This window comes from Dasypus novemcinctus, chromosome 7 (assembly GCF_030445035.2).
Source record: "Dasypus novemcinctus isolate mDasNov1 chromosome 7, mDasNov1.1.hap2, whole genome shotgun sequence".
NCBI lineage: Eukaryota > Metazoa > Chordata > Mammalia > Cingulata > Dasypodidae > Dasypus > Dasypus novemcinctus.
In genome coordinates, this window is record NC_080679.1 from 1,409,937 (window position 1) to 1,437,040 (window position 27,104).

Genomic DNA, 27,104 nt, shown 5'->3' on the forward strand with positions numbered 1-27,104 from the left:
TGCGGGCCCCTGGTGGGCACTTTTCCCCGAGGGCCGGACCCAGCCTTCAGCCTGTGGGACTGAGGGACAGGGACGCATACTCAGGGACGCTGCGGCCGTGTGGAGGCCAGAGCGCCAGGCGGGGGAGGCAGGGCAAGCCTGGCATCCTCATGGAATGGCCGCTGGGGCTCGCTGGCTGGCCCAGGCATGTTTCTGTACAGACAGCATGGCCGCGTTCACGAGTGCCAGCGGCAACGCCGCCAGCTGCGCACACTGCCCCGTGCGGCCGACCCTCGCCCCACCACCAGCCGCCGGGCCTCGGGAGTCACTGCTTCTGAGCGCCACATGCTGGTCCATAGAGTGGGGACGGTTGGAGGACCTGCACGACAGGCTGGGGGGTCAAAGTGGGAGCACCCCTCAGGCCAGCACAGCGTCTACTCCGGCAGGCGCCCAAAGGTGGGAGGGACTCTGCGACATAATCGGCACGGATCAAAACTCCAGGACACTTTCTACCATGAACGTTTATTGGGGGCATTCCATAGTCTATTTACGTATTGCGTCAGGTCGATTTGTTATTTTGTTGGACTGTGGGTGTGGTAACTAGGAGAGAGGCGTAGAGAGAGGGCTGGAGCTTGAATTGTGAGGCCACGGTTGTCGTCCCGCCAAGTTTAGCCGGTTCCTAGCTCCCTGGAAAGAACGGAAAATTCCAGGAAGGGGCTGTGTGAGCAGGTCATAGCCTGCTCTTCTTCTGTTTGTTTTGTTTTACCTTTTTATTTCGTAATACTTTCAAATTTACAGGACAGTTACAAAAATAATACAGACTCCACTGGAGAACTCCGTCGTACTCCCCAGATACCCAGATCCGCCGGTTTTAACAATTTGTCCTCCCCTCCTTCCCTCCCTCCCTTTCATCTGTTTATCCATCTAGTCTACCTATTTATTAATCCATTTTCTGAACACTTGAGTGCAGGTTATACACATCATGCTCCTTGAACACTTCATATGTACCATTGTTCAGTGATATCAAAAACATTCGCAAGGTTGCAGTCCCCTCACCACCCTCCTTTTCTAAAACTTTCCCATGTCTCCAAACAAAAACCCTACACCCGCCGCGCACTAACTCCGCTCCCCTTCCCGGCAACCTGTCTTTCTGTTTCTGTCTCTGTGAACTGGCATATTCTCCAGTGTTCTTTCTGTGGGTGCCATGGGGCCTGAACTTAACATCCTAAATGTGTAATAGTCTCATTCGCTGTGACACCAGCTCAGTGTCAGTCGCGCACACGAACGGTGTTCCTCCACCCCCACCTCGACGCAGCCCTTGTCCCAGATCACAGGTCTACACGGGATGAGTCCCAGACCCCTGACCTTTTAGATCTGTCAGGAGTAAAAAGTACAGTTACAAACCAAAAGTACACCTGTACTGGCATTTATCGTGTCACCACCCTCACTGGAGTCGTGATTTCCTCACGTGGCTCCCATCTATTGTCGAGTGTCCTTCCCTCTCGACCCACAGAACTCTGTCGCGGTTCCCGCGGGGCCAGTCGGTGGACACCGGACTCCCTCAGCTTACTGTGGAATGTTCCATCTCTCCCTCGTGTTTGAAAGACAGTTTTGCTAAACACAGAATTCTTGGTTGGCAGCTTTTCCTCTCGGCACTTAAATATGTCATTCCACTGCCATCTTGCATCCATAGTTTCCGATGAGAAATGGACTTTGTCATATTGAGGCTCCCTTGTATGAGAGGCTGCTTCTCTCTCGTAGTTTCCCGAATTCTCCCTTTATATTTGGCACTTGACAGTCCAACTATAACAGGCCATGGGGTGGGTCCTTGGGGGTTTATCCTGTCTGAAGTTCATTGAGCGTCTTGCATGTATAGACTCATATATATACAAATTCATTAAATTTGGGAAGTTTTCAGCCATTTCTTCTTTAGATAAGTATTCTCTCTTCCATTTCTCTCTTTCTTCTCCTTCCAAGACTCCCACGTTGTGTATATTGGTAGCTTGATGGTGTCCCACAACCTCCTCTGGCTCTGTTCACTTTTCTTAACTCTTCTCTCTGCTCCTCACACTGGATGATTTCAACCATCTCATCTTTGCGTTCACTGATTCTTTCTTCTGCCAGCGCTAGTCTGCTGTTGAGCCCCTCTAGGGCGTTTTTAATTCCTGTCACGGTGGTCTTTAGCTCTGTTTGGTTCCTTTTCATAATCTCCATCTACCCACTGACCGTCGCTTTATGTTCATCTCTTGTTCCCGATTTCCTTTAGTCCCTTTGCCCCTGTCTTCCTTTAGCTCTCGGCTCATACTTAGGACTGTCGTGGGTTGGCTCTCATTGTGTTTGGTTGTTTTCAGGAGGTACCAGGGATTGAACCCGGGACCTTGTACTTGCAAAGCAGGCGCTTAACCACCAAGCTAACCTGCTTCCTGGATCATTTTTAAAAACTCTTTTCCTCGTATGTCCCAGACCTGGTTCTCCTCCTCGAAGTTCCTACTGTGTTAATCTTCTCTGTTTCTTGCGCCATTGCTTCCTCTTTCTTTGCAGGCTTTGTAATCTTTTGTTGAAACCTAGATATTTTGATATTTTATTGTGTTTTTGCTGGAATTTAGACTCTGAGGTATCTGTTCATTTGGCTTCTATCTAGCTATTGTCCTTGTAGAGCTTTCCTTGATTGCCCAGAGCTAACAAAAAGCAAAAAAAAAAAAAAAAAAAACAAGAAAAAGAGGAAGAAGAGAAAAAAGGAAGCGCCTCCCCCAGTCTTTGCAGATTGACCCTTGGGAGTGCTGTCCCTCAGGCTGCCCCATAGAACGAGTTTGGGGAATAGCCCAGGCCACGGCACGGGGGCTGCCCTGATACACTCTGCATGCCTCTTGCCCTGGGCATGGGCACGTGGCCCTGGGAATTCCCGTTTACGTGATTCCAGATGTCCCCTCTTCCCTAGGAAACCGTTTCCTCACAGTCCGGGGCACTGCACTGTGTGTCCACAGCCAGCAGTCCCTTGCCCCAGGCAGCCGCTCACCCGCTGGCCTGCAGCGTTCTGTAGGGGAGCTCGGCGACACCTGCCACACACAGGGCAAGTTCTGGGACAGCGAGTCCCTCAGGCCACCACCAGGCAGCCTGGGCCGGATGATGTGCTCCCAGCAGGGGCACGGGGCCACCTGCTCCCTCTGAACAGGCTCAGGGATCCCCAGGGGTAGCGCGTTGGCTTTGTGCTGAGCTGGGAGGTGGGGAGGGGGCAGCCGGGGCGCCCCGAGACCCTACGCCTTTGAGGAGGTGGGGAGGGGGCAGCCGGGGCGCCCCGAGACCCTTCACCTTTGAGGAGGTGGGGAGGGGGCAGCCGGGGCGCCCCGAGACCCTACGCCTTTGAGGAGGTGGGGAGGGGGCAGCCGGGGTGCGAGACCCTTTGCCTTTGAGGAGGTGGGGAGGGGGCAGCCGGGGCGCCCCGAGACCCTTCACCTTTAAGGAGGTGGGGAGGGGGCAGCCGGGGCGCCCCGAGACCCTTCACCTTTGAGGAGGTGGGGAGGGGGCAGCCGGGGCGCCCCGAGACCCTCCTGCATTTACGTTGCCTTTTTCTTGGTTTGGTGCTCGCCTTGTTACTGAATCCTTTTACTACCTTCTGGAGCTTTGAAAAAGATGTTTCTGCCAGTTCCTGCTGCTTGTTCCAGGGTTCTATGGGGGACAGAGCCCTGACGCTTTTCTCTCCATCTTGTTCAGGGTGGCCATGATTTGCTCTTTGATCCTTTCCTTGAGGTGACTCGGTGTCTAATGACAGCTTCTGTAAAATGACATTTTTCCCTTAAAGCTATGAGTTCCCAGAAGTTACTGGATTTCGGAATGTAAGTTTCTCCGGCACCTACCTGTCAGTTTCAGGTATTCTGGTTCAGTCAAAAGAATGTCGCCTCTGCCCCCTTCCTGTGCCGGAACATTACGCGCCCGCCAACTGTAACTCCGGGCGAGGATGGGTTCTCAAATCTTCTCGGCACGAATTGCCACTGGGAAGGCTGGTCGGCACACGGACAGAGGTGGACTGAAGCATCCTGGGCTGCCGTCCCGCCTTGCCTGCGCGGCGCGCTCACACGGTTTCGCTGCCGCTTCACTCAGCTCCTGCACTCTTCCCTGTAATAGTTCATTCTGAATTGAACAATGCTTATTTTGTCTCTCTTCACTTTCTTTTTGGTTTTGTTTTTACCTTTTCTCCCGTTTCTTTCTCTTGCTAACGTCTCTTTTAAATGCGTGCTTCATGGACTTGCTGGTCGTGAGTCTGCTCTGCCTCCTGCTTTCAGCTGGTGTCGGCGGTGGTGTACCTGCGCTCCAAGAGCATCGTGCACCGCGACATCAAGGACGAGAACATCGTCATCGCCGAGGACTTCACCATCAAGCTCATCGACTTCGGCTCTGCCGCCTACCTGGAGAGCGGGAAGCTCTTCTACACCTTCTGCGGGACCATCGAGTACTGCGCCCCCGAGGTCCTCCTGGGAAATCCGTATGTGTCGCCCGCAGCCGGCACCCTGAGCGCGGCGGGAGCGGGTGCAGGCTGTGCCTCGTGATCGGCTTGCGAGGGATAGAAGATATTTCGGAAAATAAGCAGGCAGGCTGGCGATGGAGATGGGTTCGCTGTATTGTTTTCTCCACTCTTGTTCATGTTTGGAGTTTCATATGATGAAAAGTTGAGAAAAACATCAAGTTTTGGCTACTTGTTTTGAAGATGGAACTCTTCAAATAAGGGAAGAGAATTCTTTAGTTGGGTCTATTTATGGCAAGAAAAGCAGATAATCTCTTCCAATAAAATATTGTTGGCTGGCCGTCCAGGAAGTGGGAGGGCGGAGGGCTCACGCTAGACGGAGCCGCTGGCTGGGGGAGGCGCTGCTGCACCCCGAGCCAGTGCCTGGCCTCGCCTCTGCTCTTGCCCGGAGGGGTGGGATCTGGGGGGCTGCACTCGCAGCTCTGCAGGGGGGAGGTCTGTGCGCTGCGGCCAGCCTGGACCAGGCCTCGCCTCGGGGCCTCAGGAGAGGAAGGGGCAGGGGTGGACCTGGTAGCTGGCCCCCGCTGTGCGTGCATGGATTCACTCTCCATTCACTTGCAGACGAAGCGTGTTCTAGGTGCAGAGAGCTGACATTGTCAAGCCAGGTGGGCGTTGGGTGTTGGCCTCCGGGCTCCCTAGAGCGATGTGATTAAAACGTGTCCCCTGGCAGCTGTGCGCCAAGTGGGGAGGCCGCTGCTGTTCTCATGGACAGGATGGGGACATGGTTTGCCAGGCCACACAGACAGGGCTGGTGGGAGCTGCGGTGGTGCCCAGGCCACCGGCTGCAGGGCGTCTGCTCTTAGCCACCGGGGTCGCCGTGACGCGCCTCAGGTTCCTATTGGAAATCCCTTGTCACCAGTGGGAAAGGTCACTAGGGGCTCAGGTCAGGTCACCAGTGCTCAGGTCAGGTGTGGGCTCAGGTCACCTGGGGCCAGGTCACGTGTGCGCTCTGAGCAGGTGTGGGGTCAGGTCAGGTCACCTGGGGCCAGGTCAGGTGTGGGCTCGGGCCACTGGATGTACGACAACCTCTGCCCTGCGCCCCCCTCCCCGCGTGGGCTCCTGGTCCTCCTGGCCCGTCAGCCCTTCCCGGTGGCCTCCATCTGCAGAGGGTGGAGCCTGTGTCACGCGGCGGTGGAGGCAGGTGAGGCCGAGGCAGGGCGGGGCCCTCTGTCCCCCTCCGGGGTCCCTGCACGCCCCAGCCACGAGCAGGAGGGCCTTGGTGTTTCTTTGAGATGTGATGGTGACCCCGGGGACGTATGAGGGTGCCGGGCCCGCCGGACCCTGCGCTGCCCCCACCCACTCCTGCCCCAGGCCTGCAGGGGCGCCCGGGCCTGTGTGGCTCCCACCCGGGCGGGCACCTCCATGCTGCTCGCCGGCCGCCTTCTCTGTGGCACCAGCGGCCCCGTCCCTCAGTCCTCCCCCCGCTTCTGTTCCCTCCTCACCAGGCCCCCCTTTAAGGCGGGGGTGCCGTCAGCGCGAGCCCCTGGGCCAGGGAATGACGCCCCCGCCGTCGCCTCACGAGCTCGCGTGCGTCCCGCTTCCTCTCTGCCTCTGTCTGGGCGGAAGTTCCTGAATTCTGACAGCTGAACCCACCCCAGGGGCTTCGCTCGCCAGCCTGCCCCCGCCCCCTTTCACCCTCCCCATCCTTCCCCGCCAGGAGCAGCTCCCCTGGCCCGCGGCCCCTCCGCCCTGCACCGGGGTCACGAGTTCAGTTTATTGGCCAGTGCGGCTCTTCTGTGGCTGCTGCTGTGCCACCACAGTCCCTGGCTGCACAGCCCGTGCCCGGCGCCCGAGGCACGTCCTGCCTGGCTCTGCCCTTCTGCGCTCGGTTTCCCTTCCACCTCTAAGATCCTGAGGCCTCTCTCCAATAACAAAACCCAGAGCCGTCCTGGCTTGGTCCCTTCCTCTGGCCGTGCCTGCTCTCGTCCCCTTCTCCCCGTCTCCCCGCTCCACCCCAGCCCTGTCCAGCCCTGCGGGCAGCTTCTGCCCACACAGTGGCCCTGGGCCTGCTGCTCGGGCCTTGTGAGCTCTGTGCCCCGAGTCCCTGGCCCCTCCTCACTGCACCTGCTCCTCTCTTGGCGCCAGGACACCCGCCCTGGAGTTCCACCTCCTGATGTCCCAGTTTCCCCGTGGGAGCTCGGGGCGGTGGGCAGCAGGTGGCAGGAGGTGGGCAGCTCAGGGTGGTGTGCAGTGGGCAGTGGGAGGCAGGCAACTTGGGGTGGCATGGCGGGCGGTGGGCAGCGGGCAGCAGGCAGTGGCGGTGGGCAGCTTGGGGTGGCATGTGGCAGGCAACGGGCAGTGGGCGGCGGGTGGTGGCAGTGGGCAGCGGGCGGTGGTGGGCGGTGGCAGTGGGCAGCAGGCAGTGGCAGTGGGCAGCTCGGGGTGGCGTGTGGCAGGCAGTGGGCAGTGGGTGGTGGTGGGCAGTGGCAGTGGGCAGCGGCAGTGGGCAGCGGGCGGTGGCGGTGGGCAGCAGTGTGGCCGGTGCCATGGAGCAGCTGACCCGGTTTGGGCCCTCAGCCCCGTGAACCGAGGGCCACGTCGTCTCACCAGGTGGTCCTCTGGGTTGGGGTCTAGCCGGGTGCTGGGTGGCACCTCGGCAGTGCTGCGAGCCACAGATCATCTGTGGACATTCTCTGCAGTGCCCCTAGCACCCCTTACCCCTCCGCCCTCCTCCTAGCACCTAACCTCGACCCCCTCAGCCCTCCACAGCCCTCTCCAGCCCCCCCAGCCCCAGGGCACCTTTTCCCTGGCCTCGCCCAGGCACCCCTCGGCGTGCCCTTCTCACTCCCCCCCCCACCTCGGGCGTCCCTTCCCGCGGCCGCCCTGCCCGGTGAGAACCCCTGGGCCCCGCCCTGCTGCCCCTGCCACCCTCACCTCGCACTTCCTCCAGGGAGCCCTGCCTGCGCCCACGTGGACGTCTCCTCTGCTCCCATGTGGCTCGCACCTGCGCATGCCTGGGCATGGGTGGCGCCAAGTCTCCTGAGTGGACGCCGAGCTTTGAGGGTCTCCCTGGACCCGAGGTCCAGGGCTCGTGTGGGAGCAGCCGGGGGCCTGCCCCGAGCGCGAGGCCACCAAGCACCCTCTCCCTGCAGGTACGAGGGGCCGGAGCTGGAGATGTGGTCGCTGGGCGTCACGCTGTACACGCTCGTCTTCGAGGAGAACCCCTTCTGCGAGCTGGAGGAGACTGTGGAGGCCGCGCTCAGCCCCCCACGCCCGGCCTCGGAAGGTGGGCACGGCGGGGCGGGTCTCGCAGCGCAGGACGCTTGCTGCTCCTCTGTCTTGTTTTTCTATCCCTCTGATACTCTGATCTGAACAGAAGGATGATGATGTGAATATACTTTTTCAACGTTAGGAGTTTACTTTTCCTGGCCTTCCCCTTTGGGTCTAAGAGGGAGGCATTAGCAGCGAGAGGCTCGGCGCGGCGGTGGCCGTGAGGCTGCGCTCCCCGCAGGAAGCACCGTCGCAGTGGGAGAGGCGCTGCCCTCCAGCAGCTCACGCTTCAGGCCGCGCTCTTGGTCCGGCTATGAGCTCACAGAGGAGGCGCGGTGGCGGCCAGGCTCGGCTCCCCTCTGGTGGCAGGTGTGCTGGGAGGCAGTCTGGTGCAGTGGCCAGAAGGAGCTGCCCAAGGCCGGTGCAGCCAGCGCAGGAGCCCACTGCTGGATGTCGGCATCAGCTGTGCCGTGTGGGCTCTGAGGTCCCTTCCTTCTCTGTGCCCTGTGGTTCCTTAACAACCGTTTATAGATACAACCAGTGAGGCAGCGAGCATCTTCACGCACAGAGCCTGTGCTCTGGGTTATTTGCTTAGGCTAGATTCCCACAGGCAGAGTTTTAGAGCTTTGTTGAAGTTCTGGATTCCTGTGATCCTGAGGCTCTCGCACCATGCTGTTCCATTCACACAAGCTGTTCCACGCACTCTCCCATGGGCTCCCAGGATGGGCCCTGGGAACTGTGAGGCTCGGGGGCCCTGGTTGAGTTGGCACCCGCCTGGCTACGGAACCAGGCCCCACCTCCAGACCCCAGCTCAAGGTCTCACTGGAGCTGTGTGGCTCTCCAGAGGAACGTCCAGGGCCAGCCCTGCCAGGCCCCCCCACCTGTCAGTCCCCTTGTGCAGTTCCCAGCACAAGGAGCCCCGAGGCGGCCACGGGTGGGACCCCTGCACCAAGTGGGCTTTGGTCAGTGCGGAGGCTAGCGCTACAGCCCCAGGCTTCCTTCCCGAGGGATGGGCGTGGACCAGGGCCTCCCTCCCAGTGCGCTGGGGCCACGTGTTAAAAGGGGGCTCCCGGGCTGCCTCCCACCAGTGCGGGGCTCTCCCTGGGGTGGGCCCAGAAACCCACAGCTGTGAGGCGGACTCCAGCCGATTCCCGTCAATTCCAACCTGGAGCGGCCTCCCCGCGCCTCGGGAGGCGCTTCTGTGTCCCCAGAACTCATGAGCCTCCTGTCGGGGCTGCTGCACCCAGTCCCCGAGCAGCGGACCACCCTGGAGAAGCTGGTGGCGGACCCCTGGGTGACGCAGCCCGTGGACCTCGCTGACTACACCTGGGACCAGGTGTGTCACATGAGCAAATCAGGTGAGGCCCTGCATGCCGCAGAGGCTGCCTTGACGCGGCCTCGCTCGGGGGAGGCGGGCACCAGACCGCAGGGGCTCTGGAGGAGGACAGCCCTGGCTGCCCTGGTCAATGTCAGGGCCCCTGGTGGCCCGCTCCTCCCTGGGGCCCCCCAATACCCCTGGGGTTTCAGAGCTTGGTTGTGCCGCCTTGGAAGGCCAGTGAGCCCCTGGCCAGTACACGTGACAGGCGGGGGGCAGGGGGAGGTGAAAGAGAAACACGCTGGCAGTGGTCTGAGCGGGCTGGAGGGGAGCAAAGACCTTGAGTGTGGTGCCAGGGGGCCCGCCCCCTTCCGGAGCCAGCAGGTGGGAGCAGCCCCGTGTGCCGGGTGGTGCTTTGCAGAGCAGGCTGGGGTCGATGGCCGTGGGTCTAGAAGCCCCCAGCACCTTAAAAGGTCCAGTCATGCTAGAACATTGCTGGTGGGGCTGCTGAAGAGACCTCCTGAAGCTTTTTGCTCCCAGGACGGCTTCCAGAGAGAAGCGACTGCTCCCTGCGGCCTTGCTCTGCTCGTTGGCGTCTCGTATTGCGGGCACGTAACGCCGTCTCTTCTTCTTTCCTTGAGAAGGCGGAGCTCTGCCCACCTTGAGTCTGGATTCGGAGAGGAGGAGCCCGAGGGAGGCCGCCCGGGGCCAGGAGCCATGCTGGGCCCCCTGCCCCGAGGAAGGCTCCTAGGGCCTCGTGAGCCCCTCTGCGCCTCGGTGTCCCCCGGCCTCCTCTGCTGGTCTGCGCGACACCCGCTTCCTGTGGCTCGCCTCCTGCGGCTCGCCTTCCTGCCTTTGGAAAGCCGTGGTTCTCAGGCCCCTTCACCAGAGAAGATAATTCTCAAGAATTCGGCCCAATTCACCCTTTACTCATATGTTTGTAAGATAGACTTGGAATTCACTTTTTTCTAGTGTTGATCCTGAGAATCTATTCTTGTAGAGTTTTATACTCTTAAAGGGCCTTTAACGCACAAACTCGTGGAAGGCCTAAGAGCTTTCCAGTCCCCTTTCTACTCTTGTACATAGGCGTGCTTTGTTTACTCTGACTTGCTGCCACTCATCTGAGCTATAGATGTGTGGCATCTGTAAAATAGCTTAGCCAAATGGCCAGGCTCTTTCATTAATTTATTTTCTTGAACATTTTCCAAATTAAAGCAATTTTGTTAGTAAACAGTTTCCCTGACTTGGGTATGAATCATTCCATAATGCCAGGTGTGAGAAACACTACATTTCTTTATTTTAACAAATTAAGTCAAATCCACCTCTGTGCCACCACTTGCCATGGCTGCAGGAAAAGTCCAGCCTTGATCAGCCTGGGGCGCTCCCCAGGATGGGCCTTGGGCTCCAAAGGCTGCTCGGTAAGGTGACTGGGGAGGCACCATCCTTCTCCTGCAGCCTGGCCTCTTGCACAGCGGGTGCTGAAGCAGGCCTTTCTGCACTCAAGCCACAGTGCCTGTGCCAGCCCTCGCCAGCATGAGGTTTTTGGTATCTCTATCAGTTAGGGTTCTCCAGGGAAACAGGGCTGATAGTAGATACACACATGTAAATATTAAGAAATTTATTGTAGGAATGCCAGTTGGTAAGTCTGAATTCCACAGGGTACTTGGCAAAGTGAGAACTCGATGAATGCTCCAGCAAAAGTTGCAAGTTGGCAGCTTTGATGAAGGTGACAGTGTATTCCTCAGGAAAAGTGGGCTGGCTGAAGTAGAGATGGAAATTCTTTCTGGCTGCAGAAATCCTCTGAGTCTCCAACTAATTGGGTGAAGAGGTTCCTCTCATTGCTGAAGGCAGTCTTCTTTGTTGATTGTAGACGCAGTCAGCTGTAGATGCTGTCAGCTGCCTAATGAGTTAAGTCCAAGAACTGCCCTCAACAGTAGCAATCAAGCCCGTGCAGGCTTGACCAAACATCTGGATGCTGGAACCTAGCCAGGTGACCCATGAACTTAACCATCATGGCTTCTTACCTACAGATATCCTGCGGCCACCCCAGGCCCTCCACTCTGCCTCCATAAGGAGCTGCCAGCACGAACCATCCATCTCTGTCTCACTGTGGTCACACGCAGCGAGGCTCCCTCCTTAGGCTCCAGTCCGTGCCCCTCTCACACCACCAGCTAGCCTCTATTTTGCGTCTGTGTGTTGGAGAGGGAGGGTGCTCAGAGCTGGGAGGAAAGTCTTTCTTTTCTTTGCCCAGTTTAGACAGCAGGAAGAACACAGAAACCAAGATCCTGCTTTCCCACAAGTCCTTACTTCACAGACCTTGGCTGAGGCCCCCAAGGCTCCTCCTGCCCCCTGGACCATGCCCAGGCTTGGGCCACCGCTGAGGTGGTCACTTATTCTTTCCCCAGAGTTCACTTAAGGGGCACTGTTTAGTACTGTTTAGAATACCAAACACAGTGAATACTCAGTGTTTTTAGTGGATGAGGAGGGTGAGAGTCCAGTTACTTTTAGTCCTAATAACATGTGGGGTGTTGCCATCCTTTCCCCCTAGAAAGTGCCACCCAGTTATTCCTGCCATCACAAGGGACTGGCAGGGGCCCTTTCCCATTGGGGCAGTGCAGATGTGGGTTTGTAGGAGTGTTTTTTTGTGGTGTGTAGTAAAAGTGAAGTTAGCGATATTTACTCTTCAGAATCCAAATGAATTTCCAGATATGCCCGATTTGAACCAAGGTTACAGTTTCATTTTCCTAAAAGGAATTTAATAATAATCTGAAGCAAAAGTATGGGAAAGGATGTTTATTTGCCAAGAGCTCTCCAGAGAGGGGAGGCCGGGCAGTTTACGGTTGTGACGAGGGCACCACGGCTGAGTGAGTGGAGGCGGCAGTTTCCACTCGCAATTTGTACCATCACGGAGTTCACATTTTGAAGGGGGCCTCCTGCTGTTACAGCGCGGGTAGCTGAAGCCCGGAGCAGGCAGGGGCGGCGAGGACCCGGCTGGAGGAAAGCAGGCCTTTCCGAGCACCAGCCGCTCCGGGCTGAACGGCGGAACGCGCTTTCCACGCCCTCGCGCTGGCGCCGGGGAGGGCGGAAGTGACGGACCGGGAGTGCGGAAGTGACGGACCGGCGAGGACCCCTGCTTCCGGAGGCCCTGCTGTCGACCCCACGCCATGGCCGCCGTCGGCCGGCAGGTGAGGCCGCGTCGAGTGCCGCGTTCTCCGGGGTGTCGGGCTCGCGGGACGTGGAGGAGCCGCCGCCGCCGGGGCAATTCGCGGCCAGGCCGTGGCTGTTTGTAGCCGGAGCCTTTCGGGCGGTGGGCGCGCCCTGGCCTGGCGCCGCTCACCGGGGTCCCCTCTGCTCGATTCCGTGCGGCTTGTGCCGAATTTCTGGGGCGGGCTCTGGGCGAATCCGGGAACTGCCTGCTCTTCCCGGCAGTGGGAGGCAGCTGGGCCACAGACAGGGCCGTCGAACGCCCGGGAGCAGCTGTCATTGGACTTCTAAAATTCTGGTGTTTGGTTTCTTCATTCTTGACTGTATTCAGATTTAACTTTACAGAGGGAAAAATTTGGGGCCTTAAAACTTATAATCGATTAAAATTAGCTGATTGTTATGTGCGAAAATAGAAACGAAGTACTCCAAAAGTTTAAACTATGAAATGCTTAAATTAAGCTTTGAAAACCACAACAGGCTGGCCCTGTAAGGGGAATGAACCGTTCATCATTCAAGCATTACAAAATTAATTGGGCATAGCTTTGGTATTTTTGATGCTCTGTTACTTAAGAACTGGCACTTTTAAAAATAGAAAAATGGGTGTTACTTTTATTTACATTTTTGTAAAGTGATTTTCAGTCTCCTGTTTGAAGTTCAGGGTGGTCCTATTTGTGCATTTGTGTCCAATGTGGATTTCACTCTCCCGATTGATCCCTTGCAGCTGGGTGTGGGTTATACATTGAAGGTTCAGGTCATATGTAACACATTGCCTATGACAATGCTAGTAAGAATTCTTATTCTTTGGAAATAGAAAGCCAGGGAGCAGTGAGCTGAGGGACTTGACTGATGGGTGGAGGGGTCGTGGTGACTGTAGGCCAAGCAGGAGAGGGGCTTGGCACCAGAAGTGAATGGTTTCTTAGGTGCTGGCCTGAACCATTGAAGAATTTTGAGATCAGTAGGAATTGTGTACCCAAGTTGGCTGACTAGCTAATTACATCCAACAAGGTTCTTTTCATGGGACGAATCCGAGGCCAACATCTTTAAGACACACATTGCCAAGTAGCCTTGAAATAGTTCTTCCCTCTTTCCCACCCCCAGCTAGAGCAGTAAATCTAAAGGTAGTGCCTCTTTGACTCTCTGCTCTCCTTGCTGTACCCTGTTATCTATATATGAACTTCCTTCTGTGTAGGTTTTAAGTTCAGATATGAGTTTGCAGATTGCTTTTAAAAACTGTTGTGTTTGTGTGGGACTAATACCCTGGCTCAAAAAATCTCGTGCTGCCCCTGCTGGGGGCAAGGTAATACATTTACACGATGAGTTTGGCTTAGAGAGTGGCCACATTTGAGCAACATGGAGGCTCTCAGGAGGTAACTCTTAGGCACTCCGCAGCTCTAGGCCTAGTTCATATTTCAGGAATACAGGCTCATAAGCCTAGTCATCAGTACCAAGGGCTCATCATTGGACCATCCTTCTTCACTGGCCTTTGCCCTTGCACTTGGGGGATTGTTGCTCTTCCACTGTGAAATGTGACAGAGCTCCTCTGGCTAGGAACTCAGCACTCCTTCAGTTGTCGTTTGTAACTCTTAACTACTATGAAAATACCCAACGAATATCCAAACATTTTTATATACTCTATATACGTGCCTTGGAGAACTCCCTCCCAACCATGTGTCCCCCATCAATAACACCCCACACCAGTGCTCCTCCCCTGCCATAGTTGAACCCCTCTGTGGTCCAAAACATCTTTAAAAATGAAGCCTAATATATTGCCAAATTCAAATAGTAGGAAAATGAAATAGTAATGATAGTTTAAAGATTAGAAGTAGAATACATGCTAATTTAGGAAAACTAAAGTAAAAAATAAATTGGGGTATTAAAAAATGAAAAATATAATAAAACTTTGTTTTTGACGTTTTGCGTTTTATCACTGTAATAGGTGTTGCCCTGTATGTACAGTGGCAATACAATTTCTTTATTTCCTTCTTCAGTGGATTACTACCAATCACTAGTTGGTGACACCACTAGAAAAAGACCTTGAATGAAAGGGGGAAATGGTAAAGACAAATGAGCTTACATGGCTAAGAGACTTCAAAATGAGTTGGGAGGTCATCAGAGGGGTCGTGTTTACGCACGTCTCAGCAGGATCCCAGAGACAGCCAACGTTGATAAACCCCAGGTACTGGTGCTCCTGAGGGCTACGGAGACACACAGGTTCTATGGTCATGGCAGGTGGCTCTGGAGTTCAGTGCCTTCTCAGTGGGCCCTACTTTGAAATTTGTGCTCATGAGTATGATGGAGTTGGACTCAGATGTGACCTTTTTACACATGCCCCTTCTGTCACTTTTACTGAACCTTTGGTTGGCTCTCGGGTTGATGTATACTCAGGAGACTTGAATCTCTGGACTGGCCATGTGCCATCTGGGCCCTGAGCCTCAGCAGAGTTGCAACTCGTACTCTCCGGTCCGTTGGACTTACCCAGGTCAGCTAACAGCAAGGTGAAGAAGGTCAACCACCACACCAGGGAATCAAGAGTGCCTACAGCTGCCATCAGGAGAATCGTATCCATGTGCCATGTGGGATCTAAGCCCCCCCTCGATTTAGAGGTGGAGTGGACATCACCATCCCAGGGTCCACAGGATGGAGGAATAAAATATGGATTAGAGGGAAGTGGCTGTGGCTTAATCAGATGAGCTCTCATCTACCATATGGGAGGCCCTTGGTTCATGTCCCAGGGCCTCCTTGTGAAGGCTGCCTGGCTCATAGCTGCTGCGGAGCGCCGGCTGGCCCGCAGATGCCACAGAGAGCTGACTCAGCAAGGTGACGCAACAAAAAGAAGGGAAGCAAGCGAGAACACAGAAGAGCCTGCTGCGAATGGACACAGAGAGCAGACAGCAAGCAAGCTGCAAGTGGGGAGCGGAGATGAAATAAAAATAAATACACAGAAGAAAGTACAGCAAATGGACACAGAGCAGACAGCATGCAAAAAAAAAAAAGCTGCAAAGGGGGGTATAAAAAAAATGGATTAGAGTGGACTTACTGGTATTCTACTAAAGAACTATTGTGACTTTAGCAATAGAAGAAATTGTATCATTGATGTGGAGACAGTGGCCACGTTAGTTGCTGAGGGCAGGGAGAGAGAAGAGGTGATGTGGGGGCCTTTTCAGGACTTGATGTTGTCCTGAAGGATACTGCAGGGACAGATGCTGCACATTATGCATCCTGCCATAACCCACTGAATGGACTGGGGGAGTGTAAACTACAGTGTAAATTGTAGTCCATGTGGTGCAGCAGTGCTCCCAGATGGAGTCACCAAATGCATTGAATGTGCCACAATGATGAAAGAGGTTGATGTGGAGAAGTGGGGGGGCGGGGGTATATGGGAACCTTTTATATATTTTTATGTAACGTTTTTTGTCATCTATGTATCTTTAAAAAAAGGACAATTGAAAGAATTTCGTGCTATTACATTGGATGGTGAGGAGCTGATTCCCTTTCGGTCCTGTGTTTTGATAGGTCTTTGATTGGCTCCGCTTTATTCCTCTCACCTGGACTCACGTTCCTAAGCAGACTCTTCGTTTTGGAGAACAGAGAAGGACAACCGCTGTTTTGTTGCGTAAACTGACTGCGGCCTCCAATGGAGGGAGCCTTGAGGAATTAGCTTCTGTTAGGTCCAGAAAGTATGTGCAGGAACCGGAATGCAGGACAAATCTTACTCCTCACCTCCCTGAGAAGCCAACTCCTGTGGCTCAGGGGTCCTGGGGGCCGGAGGTCATCGACTGCCTGCTGGGCATGGGCTTCAGCGACGCCCACGTGAGCGACTTGCTCAGCGCGCAGCCAGGGGCCGGTTCTCGACAGTCGCTGGACATCATTGCAGAATTAATACTCTTGGGTCTGAATCCAGAGCCCGTGTGTGTGGCCTTGAAGAAAAGTCCTCAGTTATTGAAACTGCCCGTGGTGCAGATGAAGAAGCGCTCCAGTTACCTACGGAAGCTCGGGCTTGGAGAAGGTACAAGAAGGCTCGGGTTTATACCTCATGAGGGTTGGGGGTGGAGTAGCATGAGGCGAGGTGTCCGGGGAGAAGTCGGTGTCCAGGAGAGGAGCGCGTGCTTGGTTTGGAGGTGAAGAGGCACGGGAGTGGCTTCTCTGCAGAAGGCCTTGCAGGGGGACAGGGAGGGTGGAATTAGGGTTAGAAGAGAGACCTGAGTGACAGGGCAGGGCCTCTCGCCGGGCTTGCCCACGGGGGTCTCCAGCACCTGGAACATGGGAGCCCTCGGCTGAGAGGTGCTGCTGTGTGATGGTTGTGAGTGTGAGAAGTGAGAGGCAGCCCAGGCAGATTGTCATTCTGGCCTCTCCCGTTTCCTTGGTTCTTCTGGAAAGAAGTTGAAATTGGCACTCATCCTGTCGGGAAGGGATTCGCGTTCATTTCTTAAATGCTGACTTAAATTGGGTACAGCTACCCCTGGGGGTTCTATAGTATCTTGAAGTTACCCCTCGCCCCCACCCCACCCCGTTTCTTTCTTTTTAACGTGCTACAGGGAAACTCAGGAGGGTACTTCAGTGCTGCCCTGAAATTTTCACCATGCACCAGCGGGCCATTGATGACATTGTTGGGGTTCTCAAGGATAAGTGCCTTTTCACGGTACAGCAAGTAACGGAGATTTTGTACCGGTGCCCCTCTGTTCTTCGGGAAGACCCTGACAAATTGGAATATAAATTCCAGGTGGGAATCGGCTGGTAGAGGGATGGGGCAAGTAATATGTTTTTCGTGGTTTCAAATGTAGTCAGGGTTAGCTACGTGGATTAAAAAACCTCGGCCACACCACAAGGGAGAGACAACGCAAAAGACTCAGAGCCTGTCTGCAAACAAGAACCAAAGAAAACCTGGTTCTGTCTGGTCCACTCTTCAGTGGAAAACCCAGTCCCTGCCAGTTGTGCCATTAACGGTGACTCAGGCGGTGGAGAGCCGGCAGTTCCCATTCTTAGAGTTCCTCTGTTTGAAATTAGCTAATTTAAAAATAGCTAAACACCTTCCTGTCTTTAGAATCTATTTTGTATGGCGATTTTGGACATGTAATTGTGACACTTGTCCTAAATTTTTGGCAACAATTATGATGATTGAGGACACCTTCCTAGATATTTTCTGAAGTTTTTGCCTGTTCTTTCCGTCCTTTGTTCTCCTTACCCCATCTGAAGAAATAAAGGATTTAATTTTCCCTTCTGCCTCTTTTTTCTCAATATGAATCTGGAAGTGCTTTGCATACTGTCAGCTTTCACACAGATGTCAGGTATCATAAGAGTGAGTGAGTATTCTGCCATTGTTTATTAGGCAGTCATTTTTGAATGCTTCTGGGCCTGTTTTTTAGGAATTGTGGAGTAATGGGCTTTATGTTTCTGTCCCTGGTAGTCATCTAACACGTCTGTGTCTTCCAGTATGCGTATTTTAGGATGGGAATTAAGCACCAGGACATCGTGAGGACGGAGTTCCTGCAGTTCTCGATAACTAAGATCAAGCAGAGACACATCTACCTCGAGCGTCTTGGACGGTACCAAACCCCAGATAAAAAGGGTCAGACCCAGATCTGTAACCCTTTACTGAAGGACATTTTGAGGGTTTCGGAAGCTGCATTTGTGGCCAGGACTGCCTGCTCTTCTGCTGAGGAGTTTGAAGTTTTCAAGAAGCTCCTGGCTCGGGAGCAGGACAGGGAGTCTGAAAGCTGCACGTCTGCCGATGGAAGCACAAGTGTGGACACAGACGAGGAGGAGGGAGTTTTTGATGGAAGGGACTGAAGGGGCCCAAAAGATGAGCATCTTAATTGTGTCACCGTTTCGGGGCACTTCACTTGAGTCTCCTCAAGGTAATTTGTATTCTAAAGCTATCTGTGGGGGAAAGGACGCTGTCACCTAAGTTGACAGGTCACACTCAGTGGAGATGTATCAGTTTGCTCTGTCGTTGGGCATCTGTGGGAGGACCCTGTTCCATTCTGGATAAAATTGGTGTACACAATAAATTAAAACATGGCTTTGTCTTTGCTCTGTTGAGATATGTTCTGACGATATCATGACAGTGGAGGATGAGCTTCCATTACCTGGTGCGGGGGTCGCTCTGTGTTCTCCTGATGGTAAAGACAACTAGAGAAGGCAGCGAGGTTTTAGCACATCACAGCTCTTTATTTTATGAAAACAAGTAGCAGATATTCCACAAAAATACTCCTTTTTAATTCAGATCTGTCATAGCACTTTGTAAAGGCATTCAGTGTACAGCAGAGCACAAGAACTTGGTCAGTGACGTGTGGTTCAATTTGCACAGCGTCCTAAGGCCAGCAGAGCTCTGGGATTTTTCCTGTCTTCGGGCTTATTGGCACCGTTGAGTGAAGAGCAGGCCCTCCCTGCTCTCGCCTCTCAGGCAGCTTTGCTTTGTTCTGGCTCCAGGCCCTGGTGGACGCGCAGCCCCTGTGTGCCAGCCCGGAGGACGCTGGAGCAGGGGGGAGCATGGGTGCCCTGCCTGGGCGTCCTCCCCCCACTTACCTTACAGGTGGGCTTTGTGAGCTCGAGAAGGCCAGGTGCCCTCACAGGGCCCTAGAGCTGGGCTGCTGGGGAGCCAGCGAGCGCTCCACGACACCCAGGGTGGAGAGAGCCTCCTCGGGGAGCCCAGGGGTCGGCGGAGGAGCTGGATCTAAGCTGGGGGCAGTCCCTGAGGTAGAGGCCCAGCGGTGACAGCGGGGCTCTGTGGGGACCCGAGAGGGTCGGGGGCACAAGATGGAGGGTGGGGAACTGGCACGAGGCTGACGCTGCAGGAAGTGTTTCTGGGATGTGGCGCTGAGCTGGGTCTCAGCTGCAGTTTTCCAGCGTTTGAGACTGCTGATCCCTGGCCTGGGTGTCCCATGGTGACAGCGTGGGAATCCAAGGGCGAGCCTGTCCTCCAGGACACACCTAGTATCTTGGGTGTCAGCAGCCAGGAGGCTGCTAAGCTAATGCTCAGCTCAGCTCCCTTGATAAAGAATCTCCCTACCCAGAAGAGCACAAGTGACAAGGCGGAGAAACTGCTCAAGGCCTGTGAGGTTCAGTCAGACGTGAGCGGAGTCAGGCATTCGTGAAAACGTCAGAGTTTAAATGGACTTAAGTTTACTGTGTTTATTTTATTTAGAAGAAAGGTCAGTAGCTGAGTTTTCCAGTAGGCTTCCTCCCCTCGTGCTGGGGTGCTTGGTAGATTCGAGGTGGTTTTACGGTGTGTCCAGCACTGAGGTGTAGGTGCGCTTGCTTCCTCCAGCAGGCTCCGGTCGGAGCAGGACTGCATGGAGGACATTTTGCCAAGAAAGGAAGTGGCTCAGTGAGTCTGTCACCTGAGTCCTAGTCGGCGGGGGGTCCCAGCCACGGGCGTGGTGGAGGCGGCTGGCGCCTGGGTGGGCCCAGCACCTGCCGTGCCCGGGGGACCTCAGCGCTGGCGTCGCCGTCTCATCACTCCCATCCCTGACTGCCACATGCAAGGGGGAAAGGGAGAAGTGTTTTGATTTACTCTACCATTTGTGGAGTCCGAGGAACTGCCCCTGTTCTGGAACCTGGGGCGCTGTTCTCACGCCCAGTCGGGTCTGAAGTATAGTCCCAGATCTTAACTTGATCTAGCCATCGGTTCTTCCGAGCGTTCTTTAACTCGTGAACGTGCCTTTCATTCTGACACAGAATAAATTGTTATGCTTCTGGTAATTTTGATTCCATTACTCTTAATTTCCTTGGGGAATTACAGGTGGACTTTGAATTATTTCAAGGAAGAAATTAAAGTTTTAAGGATGTGCCATGTGAGAAAAGCAGTGGTGGGTTTTTGGAATGTTTTAAGAATGACTAATATTTCCTTTAGAATTAGGAAGTCTTTTTACTAGATACTTTAAATTGTAAAACATCAAAATGGATTAATCATATGACAATACAGCACCAAACTCAGTATTCAGTAGACCTTTTCTGGTAGAAACAGTCTTGTAAGTTAAAAACTGGAACAAGTTAACGTCTGCGTCACGCTTGAGGGGCTTGAGGTTATAAACATGGGGTCGACAGTCTCCTCTGCTCTTCCAGTGATACCACCTGCTCTTACACGGGCTGATAACGCCCATGGCGCTCACAGGCACCAGCGGCAGGTTCCCACGCTGCGGCCGTCAGCAGTGAGTTCGTGTTTGCGCGTTTCTGTCTTCACCTGGTGTCCAGCACCTTTGGCTGAGCTCAAGCCTTTCTTCTCTGAGTCTTCATGGCTTGGTGAAGGCTTCCTGATTACAGTAGAGACTTCTTGAAATGACTGTCCTTTCTGAAAATAACAAATTGCGTAACACACAGACATATGCACACAGTTTTAATAAAAACAAAAAGCCTGGAATAGACTAATGCTTCAAAAATGTGTTTTACCAGCTGAGGGAGGCCCTTTCTGCAGTACAGACTAGGCAGGATCGGCAGGATCAGCAGGGCGCGCAGCAGGGGCTGCGTCTCCAGTTTGGGTCACTTGTACTCAGCATAGTAAGAGCCAGGGCTGGCTTCCTTGGTATTAGCCTCATTTTCAGGGAGAAGACCTTAGAGATGGTTAAAAATGTACTAGAAGCTGACATGGCAAGAGGACGCAGGGTTCTGCTAGGGAAGAGCAAAGCCTGTCAAAGATGGTGCGTCGAGCAGGATTGCCTGAGTCATGGGCTAAAGGTCATCAGCGTCCTCTGATCAGCCACTCAAGCCGCACCCTCACTGCGTGCAGGCTCACAGGGAGGCCCCTCGCTGCCTGTAGTGGGGTGCCAGCTCTGCTTTCCACGCAGGGTTTTGTGCAGCTTGTTTCCATGGAAACTAGGGTCTCTGATGCCTTGGTGGTGGCTTTTCTTCCAAAGGATGGCTTTACTGCATGATCTCATAGGTCAGGGGTCAGCAGACTGGCCCGCGGGCCAGACCCAGCCTGTTGCGTGTTTTTGTAAATAAGGCTTGTTGGAACACTGCCATGCCCAACGCCGAAGGTCTGTGGCTGCCTTCCCGCTACAGCTGCTAGTTGCCAGTACTCACAAAGCCAAAAATACACCGACCCTTTACAGAAAGTCTGCCCATCCCTGTTGTAGTCGAAAACAGCTGAAGTCCACATTAGTATTAATTAACACGTTCTCTTTTAAAATGTACTGGTCTAGGTGATGGGTCATCAGCCTGCAAAATATCAGTGCAAATAATCTGAGGGCGAGAGGAGGTGAGGCCGCCTGGGTGGGCTTGCCCTTTCATAGCCTCTCCTGCCCTCCTCCCCTGCCCCACCATCTGGAGAAGAGGGCCAGCGTCTCCGCAGCTGGACGGCTTGTCCTGGGGAGGTTTCCTCTCGGCCTGTGAGCGCTGCAGGAGTGTCGCTGGCCCCAGCTTCGTGACCCCAGGCTCACACACATGGTTCTGGTGCACAGCGGCATGCGGGCTGCACCTTCAGAGAAGCACAGGCTGAGGTGGGTCTCAGGCCAGCTCCGGAGGGCGGTGGGCGGGTCTGGTTCTTGTTCCCTGCAGGCTCAACGAGAGAAGCCCTGGGGGAACTCCAGCCAAGAACTTGTCTCTCATGGTGTCCTTTTCAAGCCAATTTTTGGACCTCATCTTCCAGGGTCTTAGAAACTCTTGAGGTTGATGAAGCATGACAAAAACGTCCTGAATCCTTTGAAGAGAAAGAAAGTGGGGCTTGCTGAGAACCACAGTCCCACCCCCCTTCGAAGCCACTCCTTCCCGTGCCGCCTTGGCCCAGCCACGGCCCCAGGGGACCTGGCGTCATCAGCTCTGCTCTGTGTGAGGGGCGCTGGGTCTGGGTGGGGGAGGGCTGCACCCCGTCCTTAGGAGCCCTGGGCCGGGTCCTGCCAGCATTTCAGAGATTAGATTCCTTGCTCCTTCCTCCTCCCTTTGGTGAGCACCCTGGTCTCTTCTCCGAGGGCCCGGGGTGGCCCCACGACTCTGCACTGAAATGGACTCTCGCGCTCCTGGGTGTGTGCGTGTCTGGAGGTAAACGGTGGGTGGAAGAGCCGACGTGTGGAAGGAGGCCGCGGCTCCCTGGCGGCTGGGGCCATCGGCCCCCCGCGTCCTGTTGGTTAACTCAGGGTGTTTCACACCTTTGCCCAAGAACGGGTGCTCTGCAAGCCACCAGCTCATAATATGGAACTTAGATGGTGGGTTTGGTTTGTTTTCATAGAAATAAATTTGCTGAGCAAGTTTTTAAAAACTCCTAGAGGTGACTTTTTGGAGATTTAAACGTCCACAGACCACAGGCGTGTGTGGGCTCTTATCCTAGCAGTGGGTTGGTGGCACACCTCGGCGCGGGCTGGGAGCGGCAGGTGCTGAGAGCTGCCAGCGGCTCTCCTCGGGGCTTCACATCAGGAGCAGGGTGGCAGCTCCGGAGCGGCTGCAGGCGCTGAGGAGGCCGCGTTCCCGCTGTGCTGGCCTTCCCCGTGGGGGACCCGTCTTCCTGCAGCGAGCCCCCCGAAGTCTCCCGTGCAGAACCCCAGCTGCTGTTCCCTGCGTGGCAGTTCCCCCAGCCGCCTCGGCCGCGTAAGAGCAGGGCCTGTTTGTGCCGTGGCTCACTGAGGGCGCCTCGTTCTCTGCCACAACCCACTGAAAACGGAACGTTCCCCTCGTTTCTGACCGCGTGTGGGGCCAGGGGACTGCCCCAGGCCTTCCTGCTGGCTGCAGTGACATCGTGCAGCCAAGAAGTCTTGGTTGGCATGTAGTTGGCCTCGGACTGTGTGTGGGGCCCTGTGGTTTAACCCGCTGTTTGCCACACTGTTGTGAAGTGTGCATGTATACCTTAATATTCAACAGAGTTTGTGGGGGGGGAGGTGGGATGGGGGTTTCAGTTGCCAAAAGAGTTTAGGAAATTCTGGATTAAACAGAATTAAAATGTGATTTATTTTCTGATTTCTGAATGCTTAGCATTCAGGGTCCACTTCGACTCTCCTAGTGAGAGGCACAGAAGTAGGATTTTCCAAACATCACTTGATTAAGATCTCCCACTCCATATTTTCTTTGAGTAGAACACCCTTAGCAGGTCTGGGGAGCACATCCGTAAATCCGCACCTATCTCAGCATCCAGGCCCCCCCCCCACTGTCCTCCCACCTTCTCCCAGTGCCAGGTGGTCTTCCCGGCTAAGTCCACCCCCTGGGAGCAGCTGCTCCGGGAATGGGCTTCTTGGTCCACGGCAGGGGAGGCCACGTTTCCCTGAGGCGGAGTGGGGTTTGCGTCTCACCTCCAGAGAGCTTCGTTGCCGCCTGAAAGTGTATTTGTGTCTGTGCTTGTGCAGAGTTTATGCCTACTGGGGGGGAAGCATAGATAGTTTTCTCTCTTCCTTGCTTTGGGAACTGGTGAATAATTTAACCCCCTTCGAGGGTTGTTTGTTTTATTTCTATTTTTGTTACCCCCTTGGAGAACCCTGAAACTTTCCTCTGTGGGAGTTTGTAACATAACAGTACACACCTGAGCATTCTTTCACATTGTGGGAAGGAGCTAGCGGAATCTAAAGGTGGAGAGCTGGGAGGGGCGACCTCAGGCTTCCCAACCGCTCTGCTTGGGAAGGTGGAGAGACCTACCTTAAGATGTCTTCAGTGTTGGACTGTTACTTTGTTTCCTGAAATAGAGAAGAGCAGCTTAATAAATAAAACACTGGCGTCCTCCAGCGCCCCAGTGCAGGGTGACCACTGAAATTCTGTCTTCTTTAGGACAACTAGTTTCCAGTCTGGGGACACCATTGTGGAGACAGACACAGATGTGGGCATTTTAGTTTGTGGGCACCTACATGGCTTGGAGGTGGGAGAAGAGCGACCTGGCGGGATCTGAACTATGGAGAAGCGTGTGGAAGAGAGACAGCGAGAGCTGACCTGGGAAGAGGTGTCCTTTACCTACTGAGGTGGAGCAGTGCTGCTGGCAGGTTGCACACATTCAGCTCTTCCTTGACACTCAGGAATGCAAAACTGAGTGAGGTTATTTATCCATTTAAAGAAGAGTATTACTGTTTTAGACTATCAAGGCACGTAACATATTTAGGCATGTATGAACCCCAAACTGTCCTAATTCTTGTGACCACCTTAAATCTGTTGGGGAAAGAACCTGGTTATAAGTAAATAAAAGTAAATGGAGGGGAGTGGATGTGGCCCAAGTGTTTGAGTGTCTGCTTCCCATATGGGAGATCCTGGGTTAGGTTCCCAGTGCCTCAAAAAAACAAGCAAGCAAACGGAAAACCAGCTCAGGAGCCCGTGTGGCTCAGTGGTTAGCACCGGCTTCCCACAGATGAGGTCCTGAGTTTAATTTCTGGCCCCTGGTACCTCAAAAAAATAAATAAATAAATAAAACGGAGAGTTTGTCTGTTTCTTGTGTATTATTGTTATTGGAGTAATGAAAATGCTCAAATATTGATTGAAGTGATGAATGCACAACTCTGATTATACCAGATACCATTGATTGTACCCTTTGGATGGATTGTGTGCTTTATGAATATATATCTATTAAGTTAACTAAAAATTAAATGGAGATTTACTATATTTGCAGTCATATATGCGGGCCTGTCAATAGAGCTCCAGCTTCCTGTTTCTATGCCGTGTACTGTGTGAACATGCAGAGCCAGAGTGACACCCCCTCCCCAGCACACACTGCTCACATGCCACAAGTGTACACACACTGCTCACATGCCACAGGTGTACACACACTGCTTACATGCCACAAGTATACGCACTGCTCACATGCCACAAGTATGCACTGCTGCTCTGCCCAGCACACACTGCTCATATCCCACAAGTATACACACACTGCTTCTCTGCCTAGCACACACTGCTCATATCCCACAAGTAAACACACACTGCTTCTCTGCCCAGCACACACTGCTTACATGCCACAAGTATACACTGCTGCTCTGCCCAGCACACACTGCTCATATCTCACAAGTATACACACACTGTTCATATCTCACAAGTATACACACACTGCTTCTCTGCCCAGCACACACTGCTCACATGCCACAAGTATACACTGCTGCTCTGCCCAGCATACACTGCTCACATCCCACAAGTATACACTGCTGCTCTGCCCAGCACACGCTGCTCACATCCCACAAGTATACACATACTGCTCACATGCCACAAGTATACACACACTGCTTACATGCCACAAGTATACACACTGCTCACATGCCACAAGTATGCACACACTGCTTCTCTGCAGAATGCGCTGCACAGAGACCACACATCTGGGCACAGGCACCGCATCTCAGCCCTCCCCACACGCCATTGCCACGGCCACCCTTGCTGTGCTGCCCTGTGAGCTGCATGCAGGACACAGCGGGGCGTCCCCCCAGCACGGCACCTGTGTGGGCTCCGCTTGATGCTTGTGCTTTCACACGTCTCTTTGAAGCAGATGTCTGGGTGAACTTTGTAGACTCTCTTATACCTGTCGTCACAAGAATGCTGTGTAAAACCAGGAACTGAAACAGAATATTGCTAAACTGCTCAACCTAGGCTACGTGAACCCACAGACAACAAAATGGTGTTTGAGAGAAAGGCCATTATTTTCTTAATAAAACTTGACCTATGGATGTATTAGAATGTCCAATGTAAGAGTCAGGTGTTGGTTTGTTTTTTTTTAAATTTACTAAGTAATTTACATAAAACACCCATTTTAAGTACATTTTGATGAACTTTGACAAATTAAGTCATGATGTTGAAAGATAGAATCTGAAATTTCAAAGACATGTCTTCCCTGAGGCTGGCCACTTTGCCCTAAGGCCTTTAGGAAGGGACAGCCTCCCTTTTCTGTGTTATGGGTAGTTCATAGAGAAGGCTGAGAAGCCTTGGGGATGCAGGCTTTAGATGTGGGCAGTGATTTCACGTTCTGCCTCTTCCATTTAATAACCAGGGTATTTTGTGCAAGTCACTTGAACTTGTTAAGCCTGTGTTTCATGTACAGTGGGAATTAATCATACCACCTCTTTCAGGGTTTATAAATGATAATGAATGGGAAATGTTTTCACTGTTAAAATTCTCTACTGTCAGCTGTTTTAAGAGGAATCTTGGGAGAGATGGGCAAAGTTTCAACTTATGTGCTAAGCCTGAAAAACTACTGAGGGAGCTGAACAATTCTCAGAAGCAGAGTGGGAACATCTTGTTTGAAAATAGGCTGTTTGGTAGAGACCTTAGAAAGGCCATGCCTTAGGAGTGGGGTGAAATTAGCCCTAGAATAAAGGCTATTTTAAAGCCAACCTAAACAAGCTTCAAAGGAGCAAACTACACAGCAAATAACTGCCTGCCATGGGTGGGCAACAGCAGAGCTGCTGAAAAGAATTTTAAAAATTCAGTACTCAGCAAAAAATTTACAATGTCTAGTATCCAGTCAATAATTACAAGACATTCAAAGAATCATAGGAAGAATCAAGAAAATGTGACCCATGACCAGGAGAACAGTCACTGAATAGAAAAGACCCAGTAATGAGGATGATCGTGGAAGTCATAGACAAAGGCTTAAAAACATCTGTTGTGAGGTAATCACCGGACATTGTAAATCCTCACAGGACCCACTGGATGGAATGGAGGAGAGTATGGGCCATGATGTGAACCATTGTCTATGAGGTGCAGAGGTGCCCAAAGATGTACTTACCAAATCCAATGGATGTGTCATGATGATGGGAACGAGTGTTCTTGGGGGGGGGGAGAGGGGGGGTGGGGGGGTGGGGTTGAATGGGACCTCACATATATATTTTTAATGTAATATTATTACAAAGTCAATAAAAAAAACCAAAAAAAAAACAACAAAAAAAAAACATCTGTTGTAAATTTGCCCTATCTATTCAAGGACCTAAAGGAAAACAAACATAATAAAGAGAGAAATGGAGGATCTAAGAACTAAATGGAACTTCTAGAGAGGATAAA

The 27,104-nt window shown here is 53.4% G+C and overlaps 3 protein-coding genes across 21 annotated transcripts in view; 2 read left to right on the top strand and 1 right to left on the bottom strand.

Annotated features, from left to right (window-relative positions):
- PASK (PAS domain containing serine/threonine kinase) overlaps positions 1-10,259 on the top strand; it is a 38,132-nt gene extending 27,873 nt beyond the window's left edge. Inside the window, 4 exon segments of the mRNA XM_058299742.2 lie at positions 4,260-4,459; positions 7,591-7,724; positions 8,920-9,066; positions 9,668-10,259. Of these exon segments, the coding sequence (XP_058155725.1) occupies positions 4,260-4,459; positions 7,591-7,724; positions 8,920-9,066; positions 9,668-9,774 (588 nt within the window). The 3' untranslated portion in view covers positions 9,775-10,259.
- Positions 10,260-11,585: 1,326 nt separating this feature from the next.
- Positions 11,586-27,104, bottom strand: part of SNED1 (sushi, nidogen and EGF like domains 1) — a 139,427-nt gene continuing 123,908 nt past the window's right edge. For 9 of the 19 annotated variants that reach the window (XM_058299740.2, XM_071216015.1, XM_058299739.2 and 6 more), the window contains 3 exons: positions 25,546-25,629; positions 23,781-23,818; positions 18,375-21,864 (listed from right to left, as the gene is read on the bottom strand). In XM_058299740.2, coding sequence (XP_058155723.1) covers positions 23,782-23,818; positions 25,546-25,629 — 121 coding nt within the window. In that variant the 3' untranslated portion in view covers positions 18,375-21,864; position 23,781. Of the gene's footprint in view, positions 16,626-18,374; positions 23,507-23,780; positions 23,819-25,545; positions 25,630-27,104 lie in introns of those variants that run through there. The other 10 variants (XM_071216013.1, XM_071216019.1, XM_071216017.1 and 7 more) reach the window with 8 other exon arrangements.
- Positions 12,126-18,256, top strand: MTERF4 (mitochondrial transcription termination factor 4). Its single transcript, XM_004484350.4, has 4 exons — positions 12,126-12,208; positions 15,741-16,233; positions 16,763-16,947; positions 17,658-18,256. Exons 1-4 carry the CDS (start codon positions 12,188-12,190, stop codon positions 18,012-18,014), a joined length of 1,056 nt encoding a protein of 351 aa, XP_004484407.1. The 5' UTR covers positions 12,126-12,187; the 3' UTR covers positions 18,015-18,256.